The following is a 21,278-nucleotide window of genomic DNA, read 5'->3' as shown; positions in this document are numbered from 1 at the left end:
ACATTAGGTAATAAGGTAAATGATCTATTAATGGATTTAGACTATTAAAAGTTAAAAACCATTCATGTATAATAATTAATCATCATTTTGTAATTGTAAGGTATGGATTATCTAAATCTTTACAAACAACATTACACCTTTTAAATCCATTATGTCTGATGAACACCATAGTTTCCCAAGTACTGCTGACAAATCATTCAAATACAATTACATTTCACCACACATCATGACTTGACACCTTTATTTGTTATCCATGAAATCAAGACGTGTTCAACAGCTGATTGGACGATTGCAGGTGGGACATGTCTTTATAAAGAGCACACAGACGAAAGCGTGGCATCAGAGCGAATTCACCCTTGACTCTGCATATTTGACCTTTGCGCCAACATCACTCTTCAGTTTGAGGGTAAGATTTCTTTATTATTCACAGTAGTATTGTTAATTTGCACTTTATAGGTGCATCTTGGAGCACTAACAAGAACATTCTGTTCTTTTCCGTTTCTGTTTTTTCAGGATTCTTCAGTCGTTCAGTCATGAAACTGCTGGTGCTCGTTCTGTGCGTCTTGGCATTAAGTTCTGCCTTTCCTGTGAGTACTCATGACAGGTGTTTTATTTTACTCCTAGTTCACGTAAAAAATGATTGATTAAAATTCTTTACTTTCCAAGGCCTCTGAGGAGAATGAGCGAATCAAACGCTCTAAAAGTAAAAGTAACGAGGTCAGTATGTTTGTAAGATATTCCCTTACTCATAAAATACGTATAATTATATTGTGCTAAATGAATTTCAACTTTTTTTTCCGAAACAGCGGATGCCCTACCCACCCTACATCTACTACCCACCACCACCACAACCCCCTGTCACCCCCCCTCCTACCAATCAGCAAATCCCGCCTAGCGCAATATTGGCCTTGCTTCAGTATTTGGCAGCTCAAGGAAAATGATAAAACAAACTGGTTGCAAGAGATTATTTCATCTTCGGCATAAATAAACCATTGTGATAATGATAGTATTTGTGGATGTTTTTTTTTTATTTCTTTTTCAGCTTTTAACCTTTACTTGAACAATGTATTACAACAGCAACAGAAACAATAACCAAATACATAGAAAGAGATTTTCTCATTATTTTTTATAACTGAAAGCATGTTAGTTTAATGGATTTTACATTCAGAGAAACACATGGTAACACTGCATAATAGAAGAAATGGCAGGCTAGAAATTAAAATAAAAAATTATAAGTCTAACCTTTTGGGCCCCAGCATTTGCGGTGTGGCCTAAACAGGTGTGGTTCAATACTATTCAGTTCTATTGTGTAGTCAATGGTGTGGAGCCATTCACACTCAAAGGACCAGTAGCAAGGTTTGTACTCCGGAGTCCAAAATGCTAGTATGTTTATTAATATCAGCTGAGCTCATGGTGTCTGAGCAACATTTGAGTTTCTTTAGCTACTGTATGTTATTGCACATAGCACAAAACACATAGTCAGAACATTTGGTCCATATACTATTTAGGCACAGATATCAAATGTTATATTTCTAGATAATGGATGTTTCTAAATATCATGTTTGATAGTAGTACCCGAGGTGTTTCATACAGTACGTCTATTTCACCATAATAAATACTGTTCTTTTAATTCCCTTATTAGTCCCACAGTGGGGAAATTGTCCTCTGCATTTTGCCCATCGCCTGGGGAGCAGTGAGCTGCTACATCGTGGCTAGCATGAAGTGTCTTGCTCAAGGACACACCTGGTGCCAGGTGGCATCAAACCAGGGACCTTCTGCTTCCCAAGCCAATGCTCTACCTACCATCATCCAACATCATTGCACTTGTAAACACATGCAACCTAGTTTTATCATTACAAATTAGGTGTCTTAGAGGCTTAGAAAGGTATCAGGGAACACCCACTGTCTGTCTTTCTGCCTGCTCTCAGCATTTTACTTGTAGTAAAAAAATATATAGTGAAACCAATTAAGACATCATAGGAAAAAGAAAAAATATATAATTCAGCTGCATAAATGCATGTTTTTCCAAATCTTTAGCAACATGTGAGAGGGTATGCATGGAAATTATAAAGGGTGTTGGTCGCTATAGTGATGAAGGCACAAGGTATGCATGCCTGGCTTTTGTACAGATGCAGGACTAAAAGGATCAGGAAACCGTCTGTTCTCCACCTTGCATCCTGATGCTTCAGGAGGTGTTTTTGTTTTAACAGGACTATTACTGGACATGTGTAAAATCACCACAAACAACCAAACGCTTGTTTAAGGGACACCGCAATAATTTCATGACAACCTTGCGATCAAATATCTTCAACAGCTGATTGGATGAGAGGTGGAAGAATGTTTTATAAAGAGCACATGGAGCAACTTCATGAATTCACCACAGGACTCTGCCTTATTTGTCTAGCATCCTTGAGCTTGCAGGTAAAATTTTCATCATAATTCACAGTTTGTAGATGCAGCCTCCGGCAACTTAATTGTCGTTTTGCTTTTTAAATGTTTCAGAAACGAGACTTCAATTGTTCAGCCATGAAACTGCTGGTCCTCGTTCTGTGCTCCTTGGCACTAAGTCTTGCTTTTTCTGTGAGTACTCATATTTATGTGCTTGTAAACTGTCATATCGTATGAGAAAATGTTCAATGTTACTTTTATTTCTGACAAAATGTTGAAATTCTTCTCACAACATAGGCCCCTGTGGAGAATGATCGAGTCAAACGCTCTAGCAAGGTCAGTACTGTGTGTTTGTGTAATGTTGTAACTCATTTTAGGTGAAATTTGCGAAATTACCAGATTACTAAACACTGTTTTTCTTTTTACTAGTGGGGCAGATACGGATTTATGCCAATGGGTGGATATTCATACTACCCATCCTACCCTGTCGACTCTTTCTCACAAAACCCGGTATTAATGCTGTTATTGGCAAGACTGGCTGGAAAATAAAACAAAATAGATCAAATGAATCTACTGTATGTTTTCTCCCCAGTTTGTTTTTCTGCCTTGACTTATTAACTGTAGAGATGCATTGTACTTAAATGGTGGCCCAAAAGACAGAACTAAAAGAGATATTTCTATTCTAACACATCAGCACTTTAGTATAAAATTGTCATAAAGTACTCGGTAAAAGTTGTGATGCAGTTTCATGCATTGATTTCATAGACCAAAAGTGTGAATTTTATTTGTTTTTAAAGGAAAAATGAAAAAATTGTGTAAAATAATATTTTTGAATATCTGTTCAACAAAATTGTCTTGAGCAGTCTAAACCTTTTTACTGTTTACTAGGTTTTATATATTATTGAGGTTAAACGGCTCTGCGCTTTGGTGTAATTACAGCCTACAACATATTTACTGGTATCATGAATTACCTTTGATTAAATGAATCCACCTTATGTTTTCTAATGTAGAACAGATCTGGATTACCAGTAAGTAGTAATTATTGACAAACAGTAGATTACATTGACAAAAATATGTCGTTTTTTTTCAAATAAATATGTGTGAGTTTGTGTCTAAATGATGAGTTGCCAATGTACACACTGTCTGAGTATTAGGGAATAAGATGAAACTATATGGAAAAACGTGGCAATTATGGCTCACCCAATGAACCTGCTTACTCAGTTTTGGTGTATTTTCTTTTGAATCTTTTTTGTATACCCCTGAATCTTGTCTCTGTTGCATCAACGTCATAACAATAACTGACATTATTTTAAACATATTTTAATGTTGGAAGTGGGTTGTGTGTCTGCCGGGACACAAGATACGTTTCTTTGCCACTGTAAAACCATCTAAGCCTCATGTGATCCGGTTATTCACATTTTGTTGAATCGTCTTCACTCCACTATATAATATAACACTTACGCATTATGAATTGGGACTGGTCTGGTCTAAAGAGGAAATTGGATGCTGTGCTTTAAAACTATCTGAGCAAAAAAACAAGACACACTTAATGAGGAACACTGCGTCTCCAAATAAGGCACAGAGAAGCATAATAGCAAATAGTAGGGTTACCTCAATGAATAATCAACTTTAGTTACAGATTGCTTATTTTGGTACACCCTCTTCTAGTAGCTCTTGTTTCTGTAGGACGCCTAAAGCTCAAAATTGTTCATAGCCCCACCAAATCCAATATGTGCAACAGCTGGCTGAAACGTAACACCGCCGTCTGTGACCAAAGCTGAAATCTCCGAAACTGACTCATACAGCAACGGTTTGTAAAAGTTGGTTATCTATAGTGTGGCTTTGTAAGAGAAGGGGTCTGATGCTGTGTTCAGATGTGCTGAACCAGACTTAAGTTCAACCAGGTCATACATCTTAAATACCGTGGAAGTAATACTCCTTTTACATTTCTAAATCCAAAAAAGAAATCCAATCAAAAACTTTTTAGCGGTGCAAATATTAACATGTAAAAGTATCTTCTTTTTTCAAAAGATACCTAAAAACATTACAGCAGCTGTGCAGCAAAAAGCACAAACACTTGGAGCATGAAGGTTGTGGTAAATGTATCATTTATTGTTTCATAACACTGATGAGATTAACTAATGTTGTCACCTTCCAGGATCACACCCAGATATTAGTTTTTATCATTTCGAAACCATTTAAAACACATCTGTAATCTAACCATCGCTTAGGGGTGATTCATTAAGTATGATTCATGTCAATGTGAACACTGACCTCCAAAGCAATATTTGTCAAAAATTTTCACAAGAATGAGTATAGTTCAAATGTTAATGTTTACGTGACAGGCACAGACACTGACCTCACTGGATTTGACTTTGTCTTGCTATCAGGTTTCAAATCATTTTATTCCCTGTAATATCCGAGAGCAGTGCTACGGCAGGTCATTTCTCTCAACAACCATCAGACTATACAACACAGCACTGCAGTGATACAAACAGTGTTTTTCTTTAAGGTAAATGCGTAGAGCACATAATGCCCTGTTCCTGCACAATTTTTAAACTGCTGTATATAGAAGACATTTGTTACTAGAAGTATGTTTATGAGTGGCATATTGTCATTGTTGTTTTACTTTTCTCTACACTATTAATAATGTTGCACAGTTGCACAGTTATTGGTTATTAGTTTTTACTGTTTTTTTCCGTGTTCTTCTCTGTCTCTTTACTGTTACTGCTGCTGGAACACAGGGAGTTCCCCACTGTGGGATCAATAAAGTCATATCTCTTATGTCTTATTATATTACAGTAAGTCAAGGAAGAGTTAATGCATCATCTTCTCAAATTCAGACAAGAATACATTTTGCTGGAAAAAGTTGGATTTAATAACTGAGATGTTTTTTTTTTTAAAAAAACACTTGAGCTTTATAATAAACATTGAGGTCAAGCTTTATTGCTGTTCACTGAGCAATTTAGTGCATCTGAATACCCCCCTTCAAAATACTTAGTTAATTTAGGTTTTAGTTGCAAACGGTTAAAGAGTTTCACAGTTGACTTCATGATGTTTGGAAAACAAACACACTTAGACATTTTTTCCTTTTCTCTTCTTTATTCAGCAGATATTACAGATCAGTTTATCTTGATTCGTTAAGACATGTTAGCTGGTAACACATTCATTTAGTGCTCTATGTTTAAGATTTTATGTAGTAGCAGGTTTAGCAGTGGCTGTGGTGGAGGCAGCTGTGGTGGAGGTAGCTGCTGCAGTAGTAGTAGTAGCAGGAGGTGGTGGAGTTGGCAGTTTGGCCAAAAAGGCAAAAATGTCCTGCAACATCTTGAAATATGGATCATTGGCAGGCACGTTAGGATTAGGATTAGGCTTAGGTTTAGGTAAATGCTGTAGGAAAGAGAGAAGCAATAATTTTAAAAAATACAGTCATTTATTACTAATATTGAAGGACATTCTGATGTGGTGAATGTTGAAGTTTATAGGACAGAGGAAGACACTCACCTCAATGGAGTTAGAGTCAGAGCCATGTGAGCGTGCATGACGTTCAAGCACCTTCTCATCCATCTGTGAAAAGTAACAGCGCTTATAAGAGTCCAGGCATTAGAGTAAAACGACAATGACACTGTCTCAGTAACTTACAGGCTCAGCCAGAGTGAGGCACAGGAGGCCGCACAGCATGAACACTACCTTCAGCATGGTTTCACTGTTGGACAAAAAATAGTGATCCTGATTTAAAGCCTGTGTTGTTGTATCAACCCATCGCCCTCAGGAACCAAAGAAGACAGTGAATGAATATGCTGTACTTACAGCCAAGTCTTCACAGGGTCAGCAGACAGTGTGGAGGACGGTGGATGTTGTAGCGCTGCTACGATCCAGAACTGCTTTTATACAGGTACAGAACAAACACAGAGGCTTCATCAGGATTTATTGTGCGGTGCAGTTACGAAGCCGTCCGCCTTCTCATGTCGAAGTGAGGAAACAGGGTGAGGTAACGATCAGGGACACATCTCAGCAGTTTGACGTTAAGTATTTCTTAAAACACTCAGGCCAAATCAGACCAGAAAGTAGAAATACACTCATAGTTGACAACAAGGTGCTTGAAGACCATGCGCACTCTCAAGGATCTGGGTCAAACTCCCATGAGGCCTGAGTCCTCCTTTGTCACATAAACGTCAACATTTAACTCACCTGACTGTCCTCTAGTATTAATGACTTCATATTAAAGGACATCTACTGTAGGTTAAGTTTTACCCAAACTAAAGTTAGCTACTGTTAAAACATCTATTTTAGTATTTATACAGTACAAACCAAAAATTCCATCATAAAAACTAGGACTTTTTAAAAATGACGTTTATGTTAAATCAAATTTTTGATTATAACATACAATTTTATTACACACAGTGGAAATTATTTCTGCATTAAAAATATTTTTAAGAGCATACTTGTGTTATTTGTTTACTTTAATATAAGTCCCCCCCCCAAAAAAAATTCCAAGGCTTTTGGAATTTTTGAGCAGCTTTGCAGCGGTTTATTGGTTACAGCTCTCATATGTTCGATCCTGCTCTTGGTTTTAGCAGCTTTCCGCGTAAATGCAGATCTAATTCCAATGCACACAAAGGCACAGCTGATATTTCGCAGTGGATTCGTCACACTGACCAGGTGTGTCTCTGAAGATTAGTCCATTTGCCTGTTTCCTCACTTTGACAAGAGGTGGTCAAGGTTTCCTCACTACATTTGTCCTACATGCATTTTTGCGTTGCCTGGTTGTTTGCTAACCAGGAGAAAATCCCCTCCTGTGATCATATATAAGGTGGAACCTGACAGCACGACTCCGCTCCACCCACCTCAACTGAGACTCTCGGCTGACGTTTCCTACGCTGTATTTGACTGTAAGTAATTCAAGTCTTTATGCATTTTCTGGGAGTTCATGAGAGCCAGTCTCCATCACAGTCTTTGCTCCTACAGGTGAAAGCATGCTGAAGGTAGCGTTTGTGCTCGGGTGCATCCTGTGCCTTGCTTTGGCCAATCCTGTAAGTGTGAAATGCGCAACATCAGTGTGCTTGTACTTGTTATTCAGAAGCAACACTAACAGCACAACTTCACTACTTTTGCCACAGATTGATGATAAGTCGCCAAAACGGGTTGCACGCTCAGGTGAACGCTATGGCTTTAGGGTGAGTTTTCCTCTTTTTACCAGAGAATGACACACCTTCTTTATTAGGATAAATAAGAAAGTCATGATATATGTCATTATAACTATTTTTCATTGTCTTGCAGGGTGGTTTCATGCCGTACATGTATTACCCTTCTTATCCCCGTCCTCAAAGCAATCCTTGGTTGTCCCTCCTGCTGGCCCAGCTTTTGATACCACCTGCTGCCACTACAACCGTGGCCACAACTACGACAACCACTGCTAAGCCCTAAGATGATCATTATCCCTCATGAAAACTAGATTGAGCTGACATTACGTTTTCAATGTGTGGATCACAAAATCAAATGAATCATGTTGACTACAGTAAATAAACATGAATGTGACACCTTAAGGGATTTTCTGTTCTGTTTGCTGCATCATCACATACACTAACACAACAGACACACTAAGAGAGAGGGAGAGAGAAGCAAAAACACTTTAATTTGGACAGGACAGTTTAGGAGAGACAGTTTTGAATTATGTACCCATTTTTATGTTGAATCATAGTTGATGAAACATCCTAATTATGGATGAACGACCACTGGATTATGTTTTCATAATAGAAAGGTGAATTATCGTCGATGGGGAAACAGGAATTCAATGTGGTTCTGTCGACGTTTTAGCATTAAACGTTAGCATTCAATGTTGAATCAACATCACAAAAATATTGAACCCTGTCAACCATATTTTAAGGTTGTAATGGTCAGTTGTGTGTACACGCATACGTAAACACACCTGTAAAAGTAGCACTACTTCAGCGGCACCTTGACTTTATTCAAGTTATGTTGCAAAAGTAAACGAATGGTTTGATGATGTCAGTCTCTTTGTTGACCGAGAGTCAACTGTTGACTCCACCATGTTTAGATCCTAAAATCACTTGTATTCTAGTCAGTCTATTTATAAGGGGTTGGTGTCTTTTTGGAAACATCTCTTGTAAAAACACCTTTTCTAGTTGCTTCTTGTGCTGTAAGAAGCCCAACTGGATGTTTCAGTCACACCTGAGGCAAAACTATGATGATTTATATATTTTTTTTTATTATTTATAAAGTTAATCACATATTACTATCAGAAAGCATTGCAGTTATATATATATGTATGGTGTAATTGCAGCATTGCATTCATTTAACATCAGTATATCCTGAAGTCACTACTACCACTAATATTTTACTAAAATCCATTTGTTGTGCAAGAGTGTTTAAGCATGTGACATTTGCATTGATTATTCTCCCCACCTAGTTACACATATCCCTAAGGATTAAAATTATCTAAAGACAAACAAAGCAAATGTTCATTTAGTTTCTCATTCTCTATTATACTGACACCTACAGTAGTTCTTGCCCTGTCAATGTATTTTTCTCACTCTCTCAATGTAAAATACAATGTTTCACTATTTTACTTCCTAAAATGTGAAATAAATTTATTTATCCTAGGTGTGTCTGCATTTAATGACCTGTTTCCTAATTTTCACATGGCGAAATTAGGAGTGTCCTAATAACCACAGTTTCCCAGCATTCCCACTTCCTGTTAGCTGAATATAAGAGGAGCACAAGATTCAGAAGGCCACTATGTCTTTTGCGAGTCTGCTAAAGTTGTGAGGACTTGTCTGTCCTGCTGATATCCCTTCCTTATTCTCTTCTGTAGAGGTAGAAACGTTTTGTTAATATTAGACAACACTTGTACAGCATCTAAACATGTTCTCCCTTTCCAGCAGGTGTGAACGCTGAAGCCATGCTGAAGGCTGTGTTTGTGCTCGGATGCCTCCTGTGTCTTGCTCTGGCTGAGTTTAACTCTGTAAGTGTGACATCAAATTGTGTAGCAGACCTATAACAACACAAAACCTTGAGTGTTTTTATTTCTCAGGATGATGACCAGGCACCCAAACGACTGGCACGCTCACATGAACGCTATGGCAACCGTAAAGTAAGTGTCCTCCTCTATGTGAACCTTCATTATTCAACACAAAGGACTGTCTCATGATACTGCACAATTACTGAAGTATTACTGAATTACTGAACGTACTAATGAACGCTTCCTCTGCTCCGCAGTCGCATCCCCGTCGCCCTTTTTTTCCTGGCAACCCTGATTTGAAATCACAGTTGATCCAGCTTATTAATAAATTATTGCAGCTACAACTCACTACTACACCTGCAACAACTACTACACCTGCGACAACTACTAGACCTGCGACAACTACTACACCTGCAACAACTACTACGCCTGCGACAACTACTACTACTGCAACTACTACTACTGCTGCAACTACTACTACTGCTGCTACCACCACCACTACAGCTACTAGCGCCACAACTACACCAGGACCAACTCCTTCTCCAGCTCCGGCTACAACCACCGCTAGCGCAACCACTAGTGTAACTGCTACCACATAAAACCGGAAACTTTGTTGTACAATGAATTAATGAAATCCAATGTTGTGTGATCATATACAGTATGTAGATATTGTTTTTTCTGTAACATCTGGTAAATAAACAAAAGAAAACAAAATGTTGTTTCGAGGGTTTCATGTGCTTATGATGTTATTTCTGCTGCACATTGCAAGACCTAGTTCGAATAAGACCGAATATAACTGACAGAAAAATTATATTATAATATTATATAATAATAATATTATTACCAATATGACTAATTCATTATTTTACATACACATACATAGAATAGAATACATCTCTCATATGTTCGATCCTGCTCTTGGTTTTAGCAGCTTTCCGTGCAAATGCAGATCTAATTCCAATGCACACAAAGGCACAGCTGATATTTCGCAGTGGATTCGTCACACTGACCAGGTGTGTCTCTGAAGATTACTCCATTTGCCTGTTTCCTCACTTTGACAAGAGGTGGTCAAGGTTTCCTCACTACATTTGTCCTACATGCATTTTTGCGTTGCCTGGTTGTTTGCTAACCAGGAGAAAATCCCCTCCTGTGATCATATATAAGGTGGAACCTGACAGCACGACTCCGCTCCACCCACCTCAACTGAGACTCTCGGCTGACGTTGCACACGCTGTATTTGACTGTAAGTAATTCAAGTCTTTATGCATTTTCTGGGAGTTCATGAGTCTTTGAGTCTTTGCTCCTACAGGTGAAAGCATGCTGAAGGTAGCGTTTGTGCTCGGGTGCATCCTGTGCCTTGCTTTGGCCAATCCTGTAAGTGGGAAATGCGCAGTATCAGTGTGCTTGTATTTGTTATTCAGAAGCAACACTAAGAGCACAACTTCACTACTTTTGCCACAGATTAATGATAAGTCCCCCAAACGAGTTGCACGCTCACGGGAACGCTACGGCTTTAGGGTGAGTTTTCCTCTTTTTACTAGAGAATGACACACCTTTATTAGGATAAATAAGAAAGTCGTGATATATGTCATTATAACTATTTTTCATTGTCGTGCAGGGTGCTTTCATGCCGTACATGTACTACCCTTCTTATCCCCGTCCTCAAAGCAATCTTTTGTTTTCCCTCCTGCTGGCGCAGCTTTTGATACCACCTGCTGCCACTACAACCGCGGCCACAACTACCACTGCTAAGGCCACATCATAGATGATCATTAATGTGGTGGAGATTTCCCATGAAAGAGGCAGATGGGAGAGTTGTCTTTTGGGTAATTTATTATAAAAATAAAGGGAAATAAAAATAACGGGGAAAGCAAATCAAAAACTTGGATGTTGATCGTGCACATCAACAAACCAAAAACCAGCTGGGGAGATCAGTGCACACACCACGAAGGTGTGATGCAAAGAGCCCACGATCCTCAAGTTGCTTCTGCCTTTTAACCTCTCTGTCCGACCACGTGGAGTGTCTGTGCAGCCCAATCAGACTGCATGCACCTTCTCATCCCTGTCGCCGTGTGTGCAGATGTTTACATTCTCACACCTGCATCACTGGCGTCTGACTATCAGAGAGGAAGGAGCACTAAGTCTCAACAGACAGAGAGGCACAACTCCCCGACCTTGGGTTTGGGAGCTAGAGTCCAGAGTCTATCAGGCAGAGACAAGCATTGAACAATGTAGGTGAAATGTCAAATCCATAAAAAATACTTATGTTCTACAATGAATATCTTGTGTTTTGTCTTAAGTCATAAATCATATAATAACTGCATCGAATAAGGAAGAAACAATTTTTCCCATAACATTAACCATCATCAAAACCAGATTGAGCTGACATTACATTTTCAATGTGTGGATCACAAAATCAAATGAATCATGTTGACTACAGTAAATAAACATGAATGTGACAACTTAAGGGATTTCCTGTTCTGTTTGCTGCATCGTCACATACACAACACAACAGACACACTAAGAGAGAGAGAGAGGGAGAGAGAGGCAAAAACGCTTTAATTTGGACAGGACAGTTTAGGAAAGACAGTATTGATTAATGTATTATGTATTGTTGCATTAAATGTTAGCGTTCAACGTTGTTTCAGTGTTGACATCAACATCACAAAAATATTGACATTATTTCAACCATATTTTAATGTTGTAATGGTTAGTTGTGTGTACCCACATACGTAAACATACCTATAAAAGTAGCACTACTTCAGCGGCACCTTGACTTTATTCAATTTATATTGCAAAAGGAAACAAGTAGTTTGATGATGTCAGTGTCTTTGTCGACCGAGAGTCAATAATTTTTTCTATTTTTTCTGTAACATCTGGTAATAAACAAAAGAAAAAAAATGTTGTCTTGAAATTGTTTTGTGTGTTTTATGTGCTTATGATCTTATTTCTGCTGCACATTGGAAAACCTAGATCGAATAACACCAAATATACTGTAACTGATAGAAAATTATATTATTATAACACTGGTCACACCAAATAATGTGTAATGACCAATTTATAATTATATATACACGTACATAGAGTACACACAAACACACACACACACACACACACACACACACACACACACACACACACACACACACACACACACACACACACCCCTCAGGGTTCAGGCTTCCATAGTCACATTTCATTTTTGCCTCTAGAGGCTGCAGTAGCTTTAGTACGAGGAGGAAACGAGAGGAGGAAAAAAGGTAGGTGTTATCATTTATCTGTACAGACTGAAAAAGTCAGGGTTGGTGGTGGAATAGAAAACTTTGTTGTATGACAACAAAAACAACCTTTTTCCTCTATAAAATAATTTTGTTTTAGCCTATTTGTTTAGCCCATTAAGTTTTTTAAATGTATTTATTCTAAAATATAAAAAATGTAAAGAATCATTGCTTTTTTTATAGTAAATGCATTAGTTTGGAAACTTCTGTATATCATTGGGGAAAAATGTCTTAATATGTCAGTATTTACAATACAATTTTGCATCAGGTTCTAAAAAAATTAACAGTTACACCTTTTGTAAACTACGTGTATTCAGAATTTTAATCTTCTGCATTTTACTTTTAATTCTTGATTCAAATACAAACTGAATAGTGGCTGGCAGATCCACACAAGTTTAAAGGGCTGTTTGAGAGTTAAGATGTAATTTTAGGGCTGAGGTTAGGTTAGGTTTAGGTTGATAAGTTCGGATTAGAGCAAAGGTTAGACGTCTGCCTTTAGTTGTGATGGTTAGAGTTAGGGTAAGGGGCTAGGGAAGGCATTATGTCAATGGAGGTCCTCACCATAATGAAAGTACAAGGGTGTGTGTGTGTGTGTGTGTGTGTGTGTGTGTGTGTGTGTGTGTGTGTGTGTGCGCACGCGTGCGCTGCAATTGCTGAAGTTGTGGGAACCTCCATCTGAAATCACACCTACTTTAGGGGTCTAGTCTCTCCTTGAGAGAACAAGATGCTGCTCCTCATAAGGAAATCAATGAATGTTATCCAGGTTAAATGGAGGTACAGTAACTTAATGGGACGCCCCTTGAAGTGATTCACGCCAGTGTGTGGGTCTACACAGTGGGTATATTGGCCAATGGTGTGTGTGTCATTCATCTTTGAACAGGATGCGGAGCTTAGCGCCTACTCAGGTAATGACATTGTGTTTACGTCTGCTTTGGTTTCGGTGTCTGCTCTGACATCAACGGCATCTGAGGTGAAGTGACACAACTTTAATGTACATGAGAGACGTGGACACATCCACACAGTTTATAAGCTAATAGCGCTTCCTGGAGGGACTGGCTCCGAGGCAGAATACACACGCTTGATATTTAATTCGGCGTTAAGCTACACCTGCACTCAAGACGTCCTCTCAGTTTTAAGTGCAAGATGTTTATTCTTCTAATGGTTTTCTACTTATTCAGTTTCCCTGTTGCAGTAAGTACAAAATGATTACATTTACTTGTTTTTTACTTCCATTTGTGCAACTTAGAGTTTGAAGTGTTTTAAGCGAATGCAACAAGCAAATCGGTGTTTTATTTGTTGGCTTCTACAGAACTGCCATCCTTACTATAAACGCTATTCAGGCAGTGGTGAGGTAAGAAAGATTTTTTATGCTATAGCAACAATTTAATATGACCAGTTGTCAACAAAAGAATATATAATTTTACTAATTAATATTATTTTTTTCCTTTTGCTGCAGAGAGGCTATGGTTACCCAGTGTACTGGATCAGGCCGATTAATCCATGGCCTTCCTACCCTCTCTGGCCACTGTTTCCAGGTCTGTTGCCACTGCCACCACCTGCTACAGCTTCCCCTCCAGCACCAAACCCAGCCACGACCCCAAGCCCCCTGCCCCCCCAGACCACGGATCCACGAGGCGACAACAGATGACCTGTGCTCATTGGAGGGCAGGAATCACTTTATTTTCATTCATTATCAAATGAATGACAAAATTCAGTGATATAAAAAACTGGGCTGTCTCTTATATGTAAAAAATATTGCTCACTTTTGAAAAGTATATGCTTGCATGTTTTCTCATTTCAGTATTAAGAATGGTATGCATATTTCTTTTACCTATCTTTCATGTTTATCACTTTTGAATTACTGTTAGTGGCATATTGTCCATGGTGTAATTACGGTGTTCCTTTGGAGGCTTGTCAGAGACACCAGTGGGAGTATTCTACTGTAATACTATGTACTCTGTGTGCACACAAATCACCACCTGTGGATCAGCACAGCTTAAGAAGGGGATGGACCCTGTAATTCCAGACTCTTTGCTTCTGTAAAATGTGTCTGACTGTTCTTCTTGTCACAACTCAGCAACTTTTCACTGCACTGTCTTTACTGTAGGCACTTAAAGCTGGACATAATATCCAACTAATTAACTGCTACTGTAAATGTCAAATATGTTAATTTGCCATAAAGAACTCTCTTGCACAGATTATGAATATAATACTACTTCTTATTTTATATGGATATTTTTAACTTTAGTTTAAGTAAACCATACTACACAAAGGTTGCTGTACTCTTTACCAAAATCTGCTCTAAAACCAAATCATACTGCGGCATTAGGTTTGATAGATTCTGACCATGATTAGCACAACATACTTTCTATAGTCAGTCAGTCACTGAGTGACATCTTTCTGTCTAAGAGACTTGTAATGGATGAGGCGAAAGAAGGACAAAAAAGTGACATCATATGAAATTTGGAATGAATGCTTCATGATTTATTTAATAAACAAGCAGCTATGAAGAAAGATACGAGGTGTAATGTAAAGAATCACATCAAATACATAATAGAATGAACCAATGCTGTATATATGGTTTCTATAAGAAGAGCACTGTTTAGTTCTGTTTAAGTGGATTTGGTGGAATTGTTATAAATTCAAAAAATAAAAAGTCATTAGGTTTATTAGACGCACATTTCTCAGCGTGGTGTTGGCGAAAGCAAAGTCTCACAGAATGTAGGTCCTTTTATTCCAAGCAATTAAACCAAACATTAACATTCTGGGCTAACGCACCAAATGATAAAGACTCTTAGTGAACTGTTAACTTTAGCATTGTTTGAAAACTGAAACTGTTTAAGTCAAATTAGTTTTGACTTTACATATTTAGCTAACCTTCCAATGTTTTTCCTAACCTTCAACAGGCAGACAATGTATTGAACTGGAGATTGAGACACAGGATTTGCTGTGCCTGAAACATTATTGTTTTTCTAACCATTCCTGGTACAATAACTGCTTGTCCTAAAGAGCATGAATGCTGGAGCCCATCCCAGCACACCCAGAGATCCAGCTGACAAAATGTCACTCTGCACAGGTCAACATTACATTACAGATCATTGTCATGATGCTGTCATCATAATGAATTCTCTTTTGATAAAACCCAATAAATGTATTTTCATGAAGAAGGTGATAACTGTGAAACACGAAATATTATACAATGACATTTTCTAAAGGTCTCCTTCTGAAAGTTTCACTCCTCAGAGTTGTGTTGGTTTCCACATGTCTGTCTGTTATTAAGAAATAAACGCCTTATTAATCTTCAGATGGGCAGAGATATGATCGTTGCAACAGATCCTAAAATGTAATTACTGCTATGGCGGAAAGAAATAAGGTCCACCATCAGTCAACAAGGCGATTACAGTGTTTGGAAAACACAGAGCAACCACTGTTTCACAGGCGGAGACACAGCTCAGGCAACAGATACTACAGTGTGTGTTAAGAAACCATGTCAAAATACGTCACACTAAACAGTATGAATTGTTTCATAAACTATTGTATTTAATAATTACTACTATTTTGGGCATAATCAAAGGGACGGGTTTATTTGTGTGGGTGGGATAAGCAGCATCTTTCATCAATACTTTACACTTGAGGATTATTAAGAGGTCGTGTTTCTAATCAGATAATGAGGCCTTGTTCACGCCTGTGCTGGTTTTGTCTGTGCAGGTTCTAATGAAACCGACCACATCTGATGGTGAAGCAACACACCTTTAAAGATGCAGCCTCTGTGATGCTGTTTAAAAGCTTATTGCATTTCCTGGAGGGACTGGCGACGAGGCAGAAAACACCAGCTTAATATTTACTGCATTAGGCTTTTTACACTCGTACTGTGACGTCCTGCAGCTGCAGCGCAAGATGACCTTGATTCTTCTGATGATTCTCTACTTCACCATTTCACCTGTTGCTGTAAGTACAAAAATCCAGCTACTGGATCCATACCAGAATCCAGTAAATTTTTCATTTTTCATTTAGTAAATGTTAATTCACGAATCAAATTATTATTATTATATTATGTTCTGTTTCCTGCAGGACTGCCATCGCAATTTTAGAGGTTTTTCAGATAGTGATGAGGTAAGAAAGAACTATCATGACTCTAGCAGTAGCAGTGAGTCTGACAGTGATGAGGTAAGCATCAGGTTAATCTGGTCGCGTAGCAAAATGAGTCTGTTTGCTCATTTTTTTTTTAAATACTATATCAAAAATTATTTTAATCTATTTGTCTTGGTTTAGAAATGGCACCGAGGCTATTGGCCACGACCTCGCCAGCCTTCCATCCCTCTGTGGCCGCTGTTTCCAGGTCTGCTTCCACGACCGTTTCCTCCACCACCACCACCGTTACCGGCACCAAAGCCAGCCACGACTACGACCTCAACCACGACTAAAGCCACGACTACGACTCCAACCACCACCACAACGACCCCCACTCCAACCACAACGACTCCAGCTCCAACAACGACTCCAGCTCCAACAACGACTCCAGCTCCAACAACGACTCCAGCTCCAACAACGACTCCAGCTCCAACCACGACTCCAGCTCCAACAACGACTCCAGCTCCAACCCCGACTCCAGCTCCAACAACGACTCCAGCTCCAACAACGACTCCAGCTCCAACCACAACCCCGGCTCCAACTACTCCAACCCCAGACCCGACGGTCCCGACCACCATTGCTGTTAGTCCACGAGGAGACAACAGATAATGCGTGATGAGCTGAGAGCAGAATTAGCTTTTCCTTCATTCACTATTCTTTGGTTTGCACAAAAAAAATCTTCATCTGGAACCCTAGAATGTTGGTAATATTTTAGACTTTGGAAGCATAGTTAAAACAAGATATTAAGTTTCACAAAAGTATTTTCTTGCATGCTTTTAAATTTCAGTATTTATTAATACCAATATGTATGATTTTTAATATATTTGCTGCTTACTTTTCCTATAATGTCCATGTTACGTTTTCAGAATGTAGTGACGTATTGTGATGTGGAATAGGAACCGGTCTTTTGGTGCGAGACACCAGCGGGACTGTCTTGATGACATACTGATGTAATATCCACTCAGCGTGGCCACATTTCACCACCCCTGGATCAACGCAGCTTAAGAAAAGGATGAGCGTTAAGCCTGTAATACCCTCATGTCTGCTTCGCCAGTGAAGTGTCTTGCACTATATTTTTTATCATGACTCAGCCTCTTGACCAGTATTTTCTTTGCTGCACTGCCAAAATCTTTGCTGCACTTAACAGAACAGAACATGGTCCACTTCCTCAACATTCCCACCAATGAACAGCTGTTATTTAATTCCCAACCAAATCACTGTGGGCTCATGGTTTATTTGCTTTCCCCAAAAGTGGGTTTGCACAAAGATTTGTTATGAATGTACTATTTTAAAGATTTGGAAAAGTTAGTTTACAGGCAAACTTCACAGCCTAAATTTAATCATTTTAAAATAGGAACTAAAATAAACTGAACCAAATAATTTTTTGTTTAGTCAGTTTGTGTTTTTTTTTGTGGTTACATGTGAGTACAGTACACACTGAATTTCCTACTGTATAAACATATAAATATAAAATCATACAACTGCTAAATTGTAAAAAATCTAAATCTAAACATTTAGTCACAAAACAAAAGAGTATTTTAGTCTCTGTCTTTTATTTTCCTCCACACTGAAAAACTGATACTGCAATGTTTGGTTTTGCCCAACTAAAATTGCCAATAATTGTACACTATACAAAAAAATATGATCACGTTCACTCATATAATCAATATTCAGTAGTATTTAATAAAATCCTTTCTTCCCTTCCTTCCATTTTTCTCACAGTTTGTCGCGCCTTTGCTTTGCTGTAATTAGATCATTGAGACACTGACCCATCACTTGTAGCCACAGGTTTGTTTACTCATTTCTGTAGACATTACAGCATGATAATTGAAGGAAAACAGGACGTCTGGCCTACACAGTCGACTACTTTCAGCGTTTAACTCGTTGCTTCATACACACACAAGATTAGGTTGAATTTGTCTCCTTTTACTGTTGTGTGATTGGTTGTTTCACTCTGCGAGCGACGCATAAGTTTGTCTTCACCTCTGGGCCGTTTCATACATACATACAGTCACTTACAGTGGCGTCGGGGCTCCGGGTGGACATTCATCCACAGCTTTCACTGCTATTGTGGAGTTAACGGTTTTGTTACATCCATGGAAATGTTTGTTCTAATTCTATCTGCGTCTTTCTCGATCATGGCGTCTGCAGTACCAGTAAGTAGATTCATAGAAACAAATGTGTCAACCTTTATTATTTAATTCAACCTAATCTTTGTCTGCATTAGTTTGAACACGTGAGGCTTTGTTGTCTTTTCAGGTCCGCGATGCCCTTCCTCCCTCGCTGTCACAAGGTGGAGCCACTCAGGCTCCACCGATTCAACCGGCTGAGGGTCAGACACCTCAGGCTGCAGCCTTGCCCTCCCCCGTGCTGGAACAAGCGCAGGCTGGAGTCCCTCGGCAGCCGGGGCCCCAGGGTGGTCCAGACCTCCTCCCTTTCCTCCAACAGTACACCTGGTCTCCAATAGGGGGCACTGCAGCGATGATGCCTCTGCAGCCAGGCGTGCAAGAGTCCCTGCCTGTTAACCAGCCTGCGCTACCGCTACCGCTACCAGTACCACAGCAGCCGCTGGTAGGACTTCATTAGAAAAACACAGTAACACATGGAGAATAAGTCACAGCAAACAAGACAACGTATTTAGAAATCTGCCTTTCCCTGCTGTTATTCAGCCATTTCAGGACTTCCAGTCATTCATTTTGTGCTCGTTGTTTTCAGGTTTTCCCTCCTTATGGATACTTCCCTCTGTTTTTATCACCATACACAAACCAGCTGGTAAGACATTAAACAGACGGAGCGCTCCCTGCCGCTGTCTGTGCTTTATGCCACTGACTCTACAAACAAAACATACGTTCCGCCTGAAATATTTCACCCGGGGATTTGGAAACATGCCTGTACAATGCAGCGCAGGGTGTTTCTTCACACTTGCATGTGCTGTCAGTGTGTACTGTGTAACTGACAGAACCCGACACCCTTTCATACCAAACTGTGTTGTGGAAATAGAGATGATTGATTGATGTCTCGGATAAAATGTGGCTTTGAAATGGGAACCTCAACACCACTTTGTCTGTCATGCGTTGTTTTTTTTACACGTGATGTTTGTGGTTTGTTTAATCTGCTAGAATTCCTTCTTCTTCCTGACTTTGCACAGAAACATTTCACACAAATAACATGCGAATGCAAATGGTCTGTGCTCCAGTTCTCCCCGTACAGTTTCCCAGTGCGTTTCGAACCACCTCTCCCACAGACTCCGGCAGCTCCCGCACCAAACAGTCCCCTGTTACCTGCAGAAGCATCACCTGTAGCTGCTCCGTCAGGAGATGCACCACAGCCAGTGCTACAGGTATTTGTATTAAGATGAACCCAAATCTGACGGCTTCACAGCAAACACAACATAGTCTGAACTTAAAAACATCTCATTTTCCTCCACAGAATGGTCAAATTATGTACATGCTCCAGCAACCTGGGGTAAATGCTTCTTTTTTTTTTTGTAATTTCACAACTTTCTAAGTCATGGCGTTTAATTTAAAGTGCTGTCATTCGTTACAGAGCGCTCCACTCGGCAGCCTGAGCTCAGAGGAGCTGGAGGTACCGCGTCGCCGCCAAGATTTTTGTCTGTCTCCCACTTGTTCAAACAATCTGCCCAACGAACTCCCTGATCCCAGCGAGGATCCAGCCGTCTCCCTCCCTCACCCCTGGTTGCGCTGTCTCTCTGTTTCAGATCGCAGCTAAACTGAGCCAGCTGGGCGCGTACAGGCCCACGGTGCTGCAGCCGGTGCAGCAGGCCGCGGGGCTCGCCAACCCGGACCAGCGAGGCCCGGCGCCCACGGACGGGGCGCCACCAGCGGCCGGCCCACTGGCACAGAGGCCGGCCGGCGCTGGACCGCGGCCCGGCACCAGCAGGGTCCCCGCGGGGTCGGAAAAAGCAGCTCAGGCCACAGTCCAAGCGCCCGTTCAAGCCAAAGTCCAACGCAGCCAAGGAAACTGTGGACACCAGCAACAATAACACAGCGACTCACAGAGAAAAGAAACAAAGACTAACAATGAGGTTTCCTTTAAATCATTTTTTGATTGAGATTTTACTGACTATGGACGTGTTTTAAATCATTTTATTCTTTGCTCTTCTTTTATAATAAACACCCTATAAAACCAAACAGAGGCGATTAAAATCAATACTGTCTCCATTTGTATGCATTATGTCCCAGTATGTTCACTCTTTGCTGTTTGTGAGAAAAGTCTTCTCTTTTATGTTTAACAGCTACTGTAGTTCTTCTTCTCTCTGCCACTCGACGTTTATCACATGCTTCTTAGAGCAAATGTCTATTGCTGCAGCTGGAAAGCAGAGCTGCATTAATGAACCAAAGCAGAAAGTTATGAGGCAATAAAAAAATAGCTAAAATCACTATCACTATCACTATAAATATAAAATACTTTTTTGGTTTTACCTGAAACTTGGAGCAATTCTTACAAATAATAATAATAAACTGATTTGGGTCCCTGTGCAG

General features: G+C 39.6%; 2 protein-coding genes and 2 long non-coding RNA genes across 4 annotated transcripts; all 4 read left to right on the top strand.

The window, feature by feature from the left end:
• The first annotated feature begins 324 nt into the window (after positions 1–324).
• Positions 325–1,210, top strand: LOC114859271 (uncharacterized). Its single transcript, XR_003786491.2, has 4 exons — positions 325–406; positions 514–587; positions 667–717; positions 807–1,210. It is a non-coding gene; the product is annotated as an uncharacterized LOC114859271 (long non-coding RNA).
• Positions 1,211–8,940: 7,730 nt separating this feature from the next.
• Positions 8,941–10,071, top strand: LOC114861885 (integumentary mucin C.1-like). The gene is made up of 4 exons (XM_029161559.3): positions 8,941–9,222; positions 9,291–9,370; positions 9,440–9,499; positions 9,625–10,071. The coding sequence occupies exons 2-4, from the start codon at positions 9,308–9,310 to the stop codon at positions 9,964–9,966; spliced, it is 465 nt and encodes a 154-aa protein (XP_029017392.1). The 5' UTR covers positions 8,941–9,222; positions 9,291–9,307; the 3' UTR covers positions 9,967–10,071.
• A 3,497-nt stretch (positions 10,072–13,568) lies between these two features.
• On the top strand, positions 13,569–14,997 carry LOC129604392 (uncharacterized). Its single transcript, XR_008695211.1, has 3 exons — positions 13,569–13,836; positions 13,955–13,996; positions 14,102–14,997. It is a non-coding gene; the product is annotated as an uncharacterized LOC129604392 (long non-coding RNA).
• Positions 14,998–16,350: 1,353 nt separating this feature from the next.
• LOC114843747 (basic proline-rich protein-like) lies at positions 16,351–20,779 on the top strand. The gene is made up of 9 exons (XM_029130599.3): positions 16,351–16,593; positions 16,717–16,758; positions 16,918–18,932; positions 19,036–19,347; positions 19,492–19,548; positions 19,973–20,116; positions 20,206–20,241; positions 20,323–20,361; positions 20,495–20,779. Exons 3-9 carry the CDS (start codon positions 18,873–18,875, stop codon positions 20,777–20,779), a joined length of 933 nt encoding a protein of 310 aa, XP_028986432.3. The 5' UTR covers positions 16,351–16,593; positions 16,717–16,758; positions 16,918–18,872.
• The last annotated feature ends 499 nt before the right edge of the window (positions 20,780–21,278 follow it).

Source organism: Betta splendens, chromosome 1, assembly GCF_900634795.4.
Source record: "Betta splendens chromosome 1, fBetSpl5.4, whole genome shotgun sequence".
NCBI lineage: Eukaryota > Metazoa > Chordata > Actinopteri > Anabantiformes > Osphronemidae > Betta > Betta splendens.
This window is presented reverse-complemented; position numbering and strand designations above follow the sequence as displayed.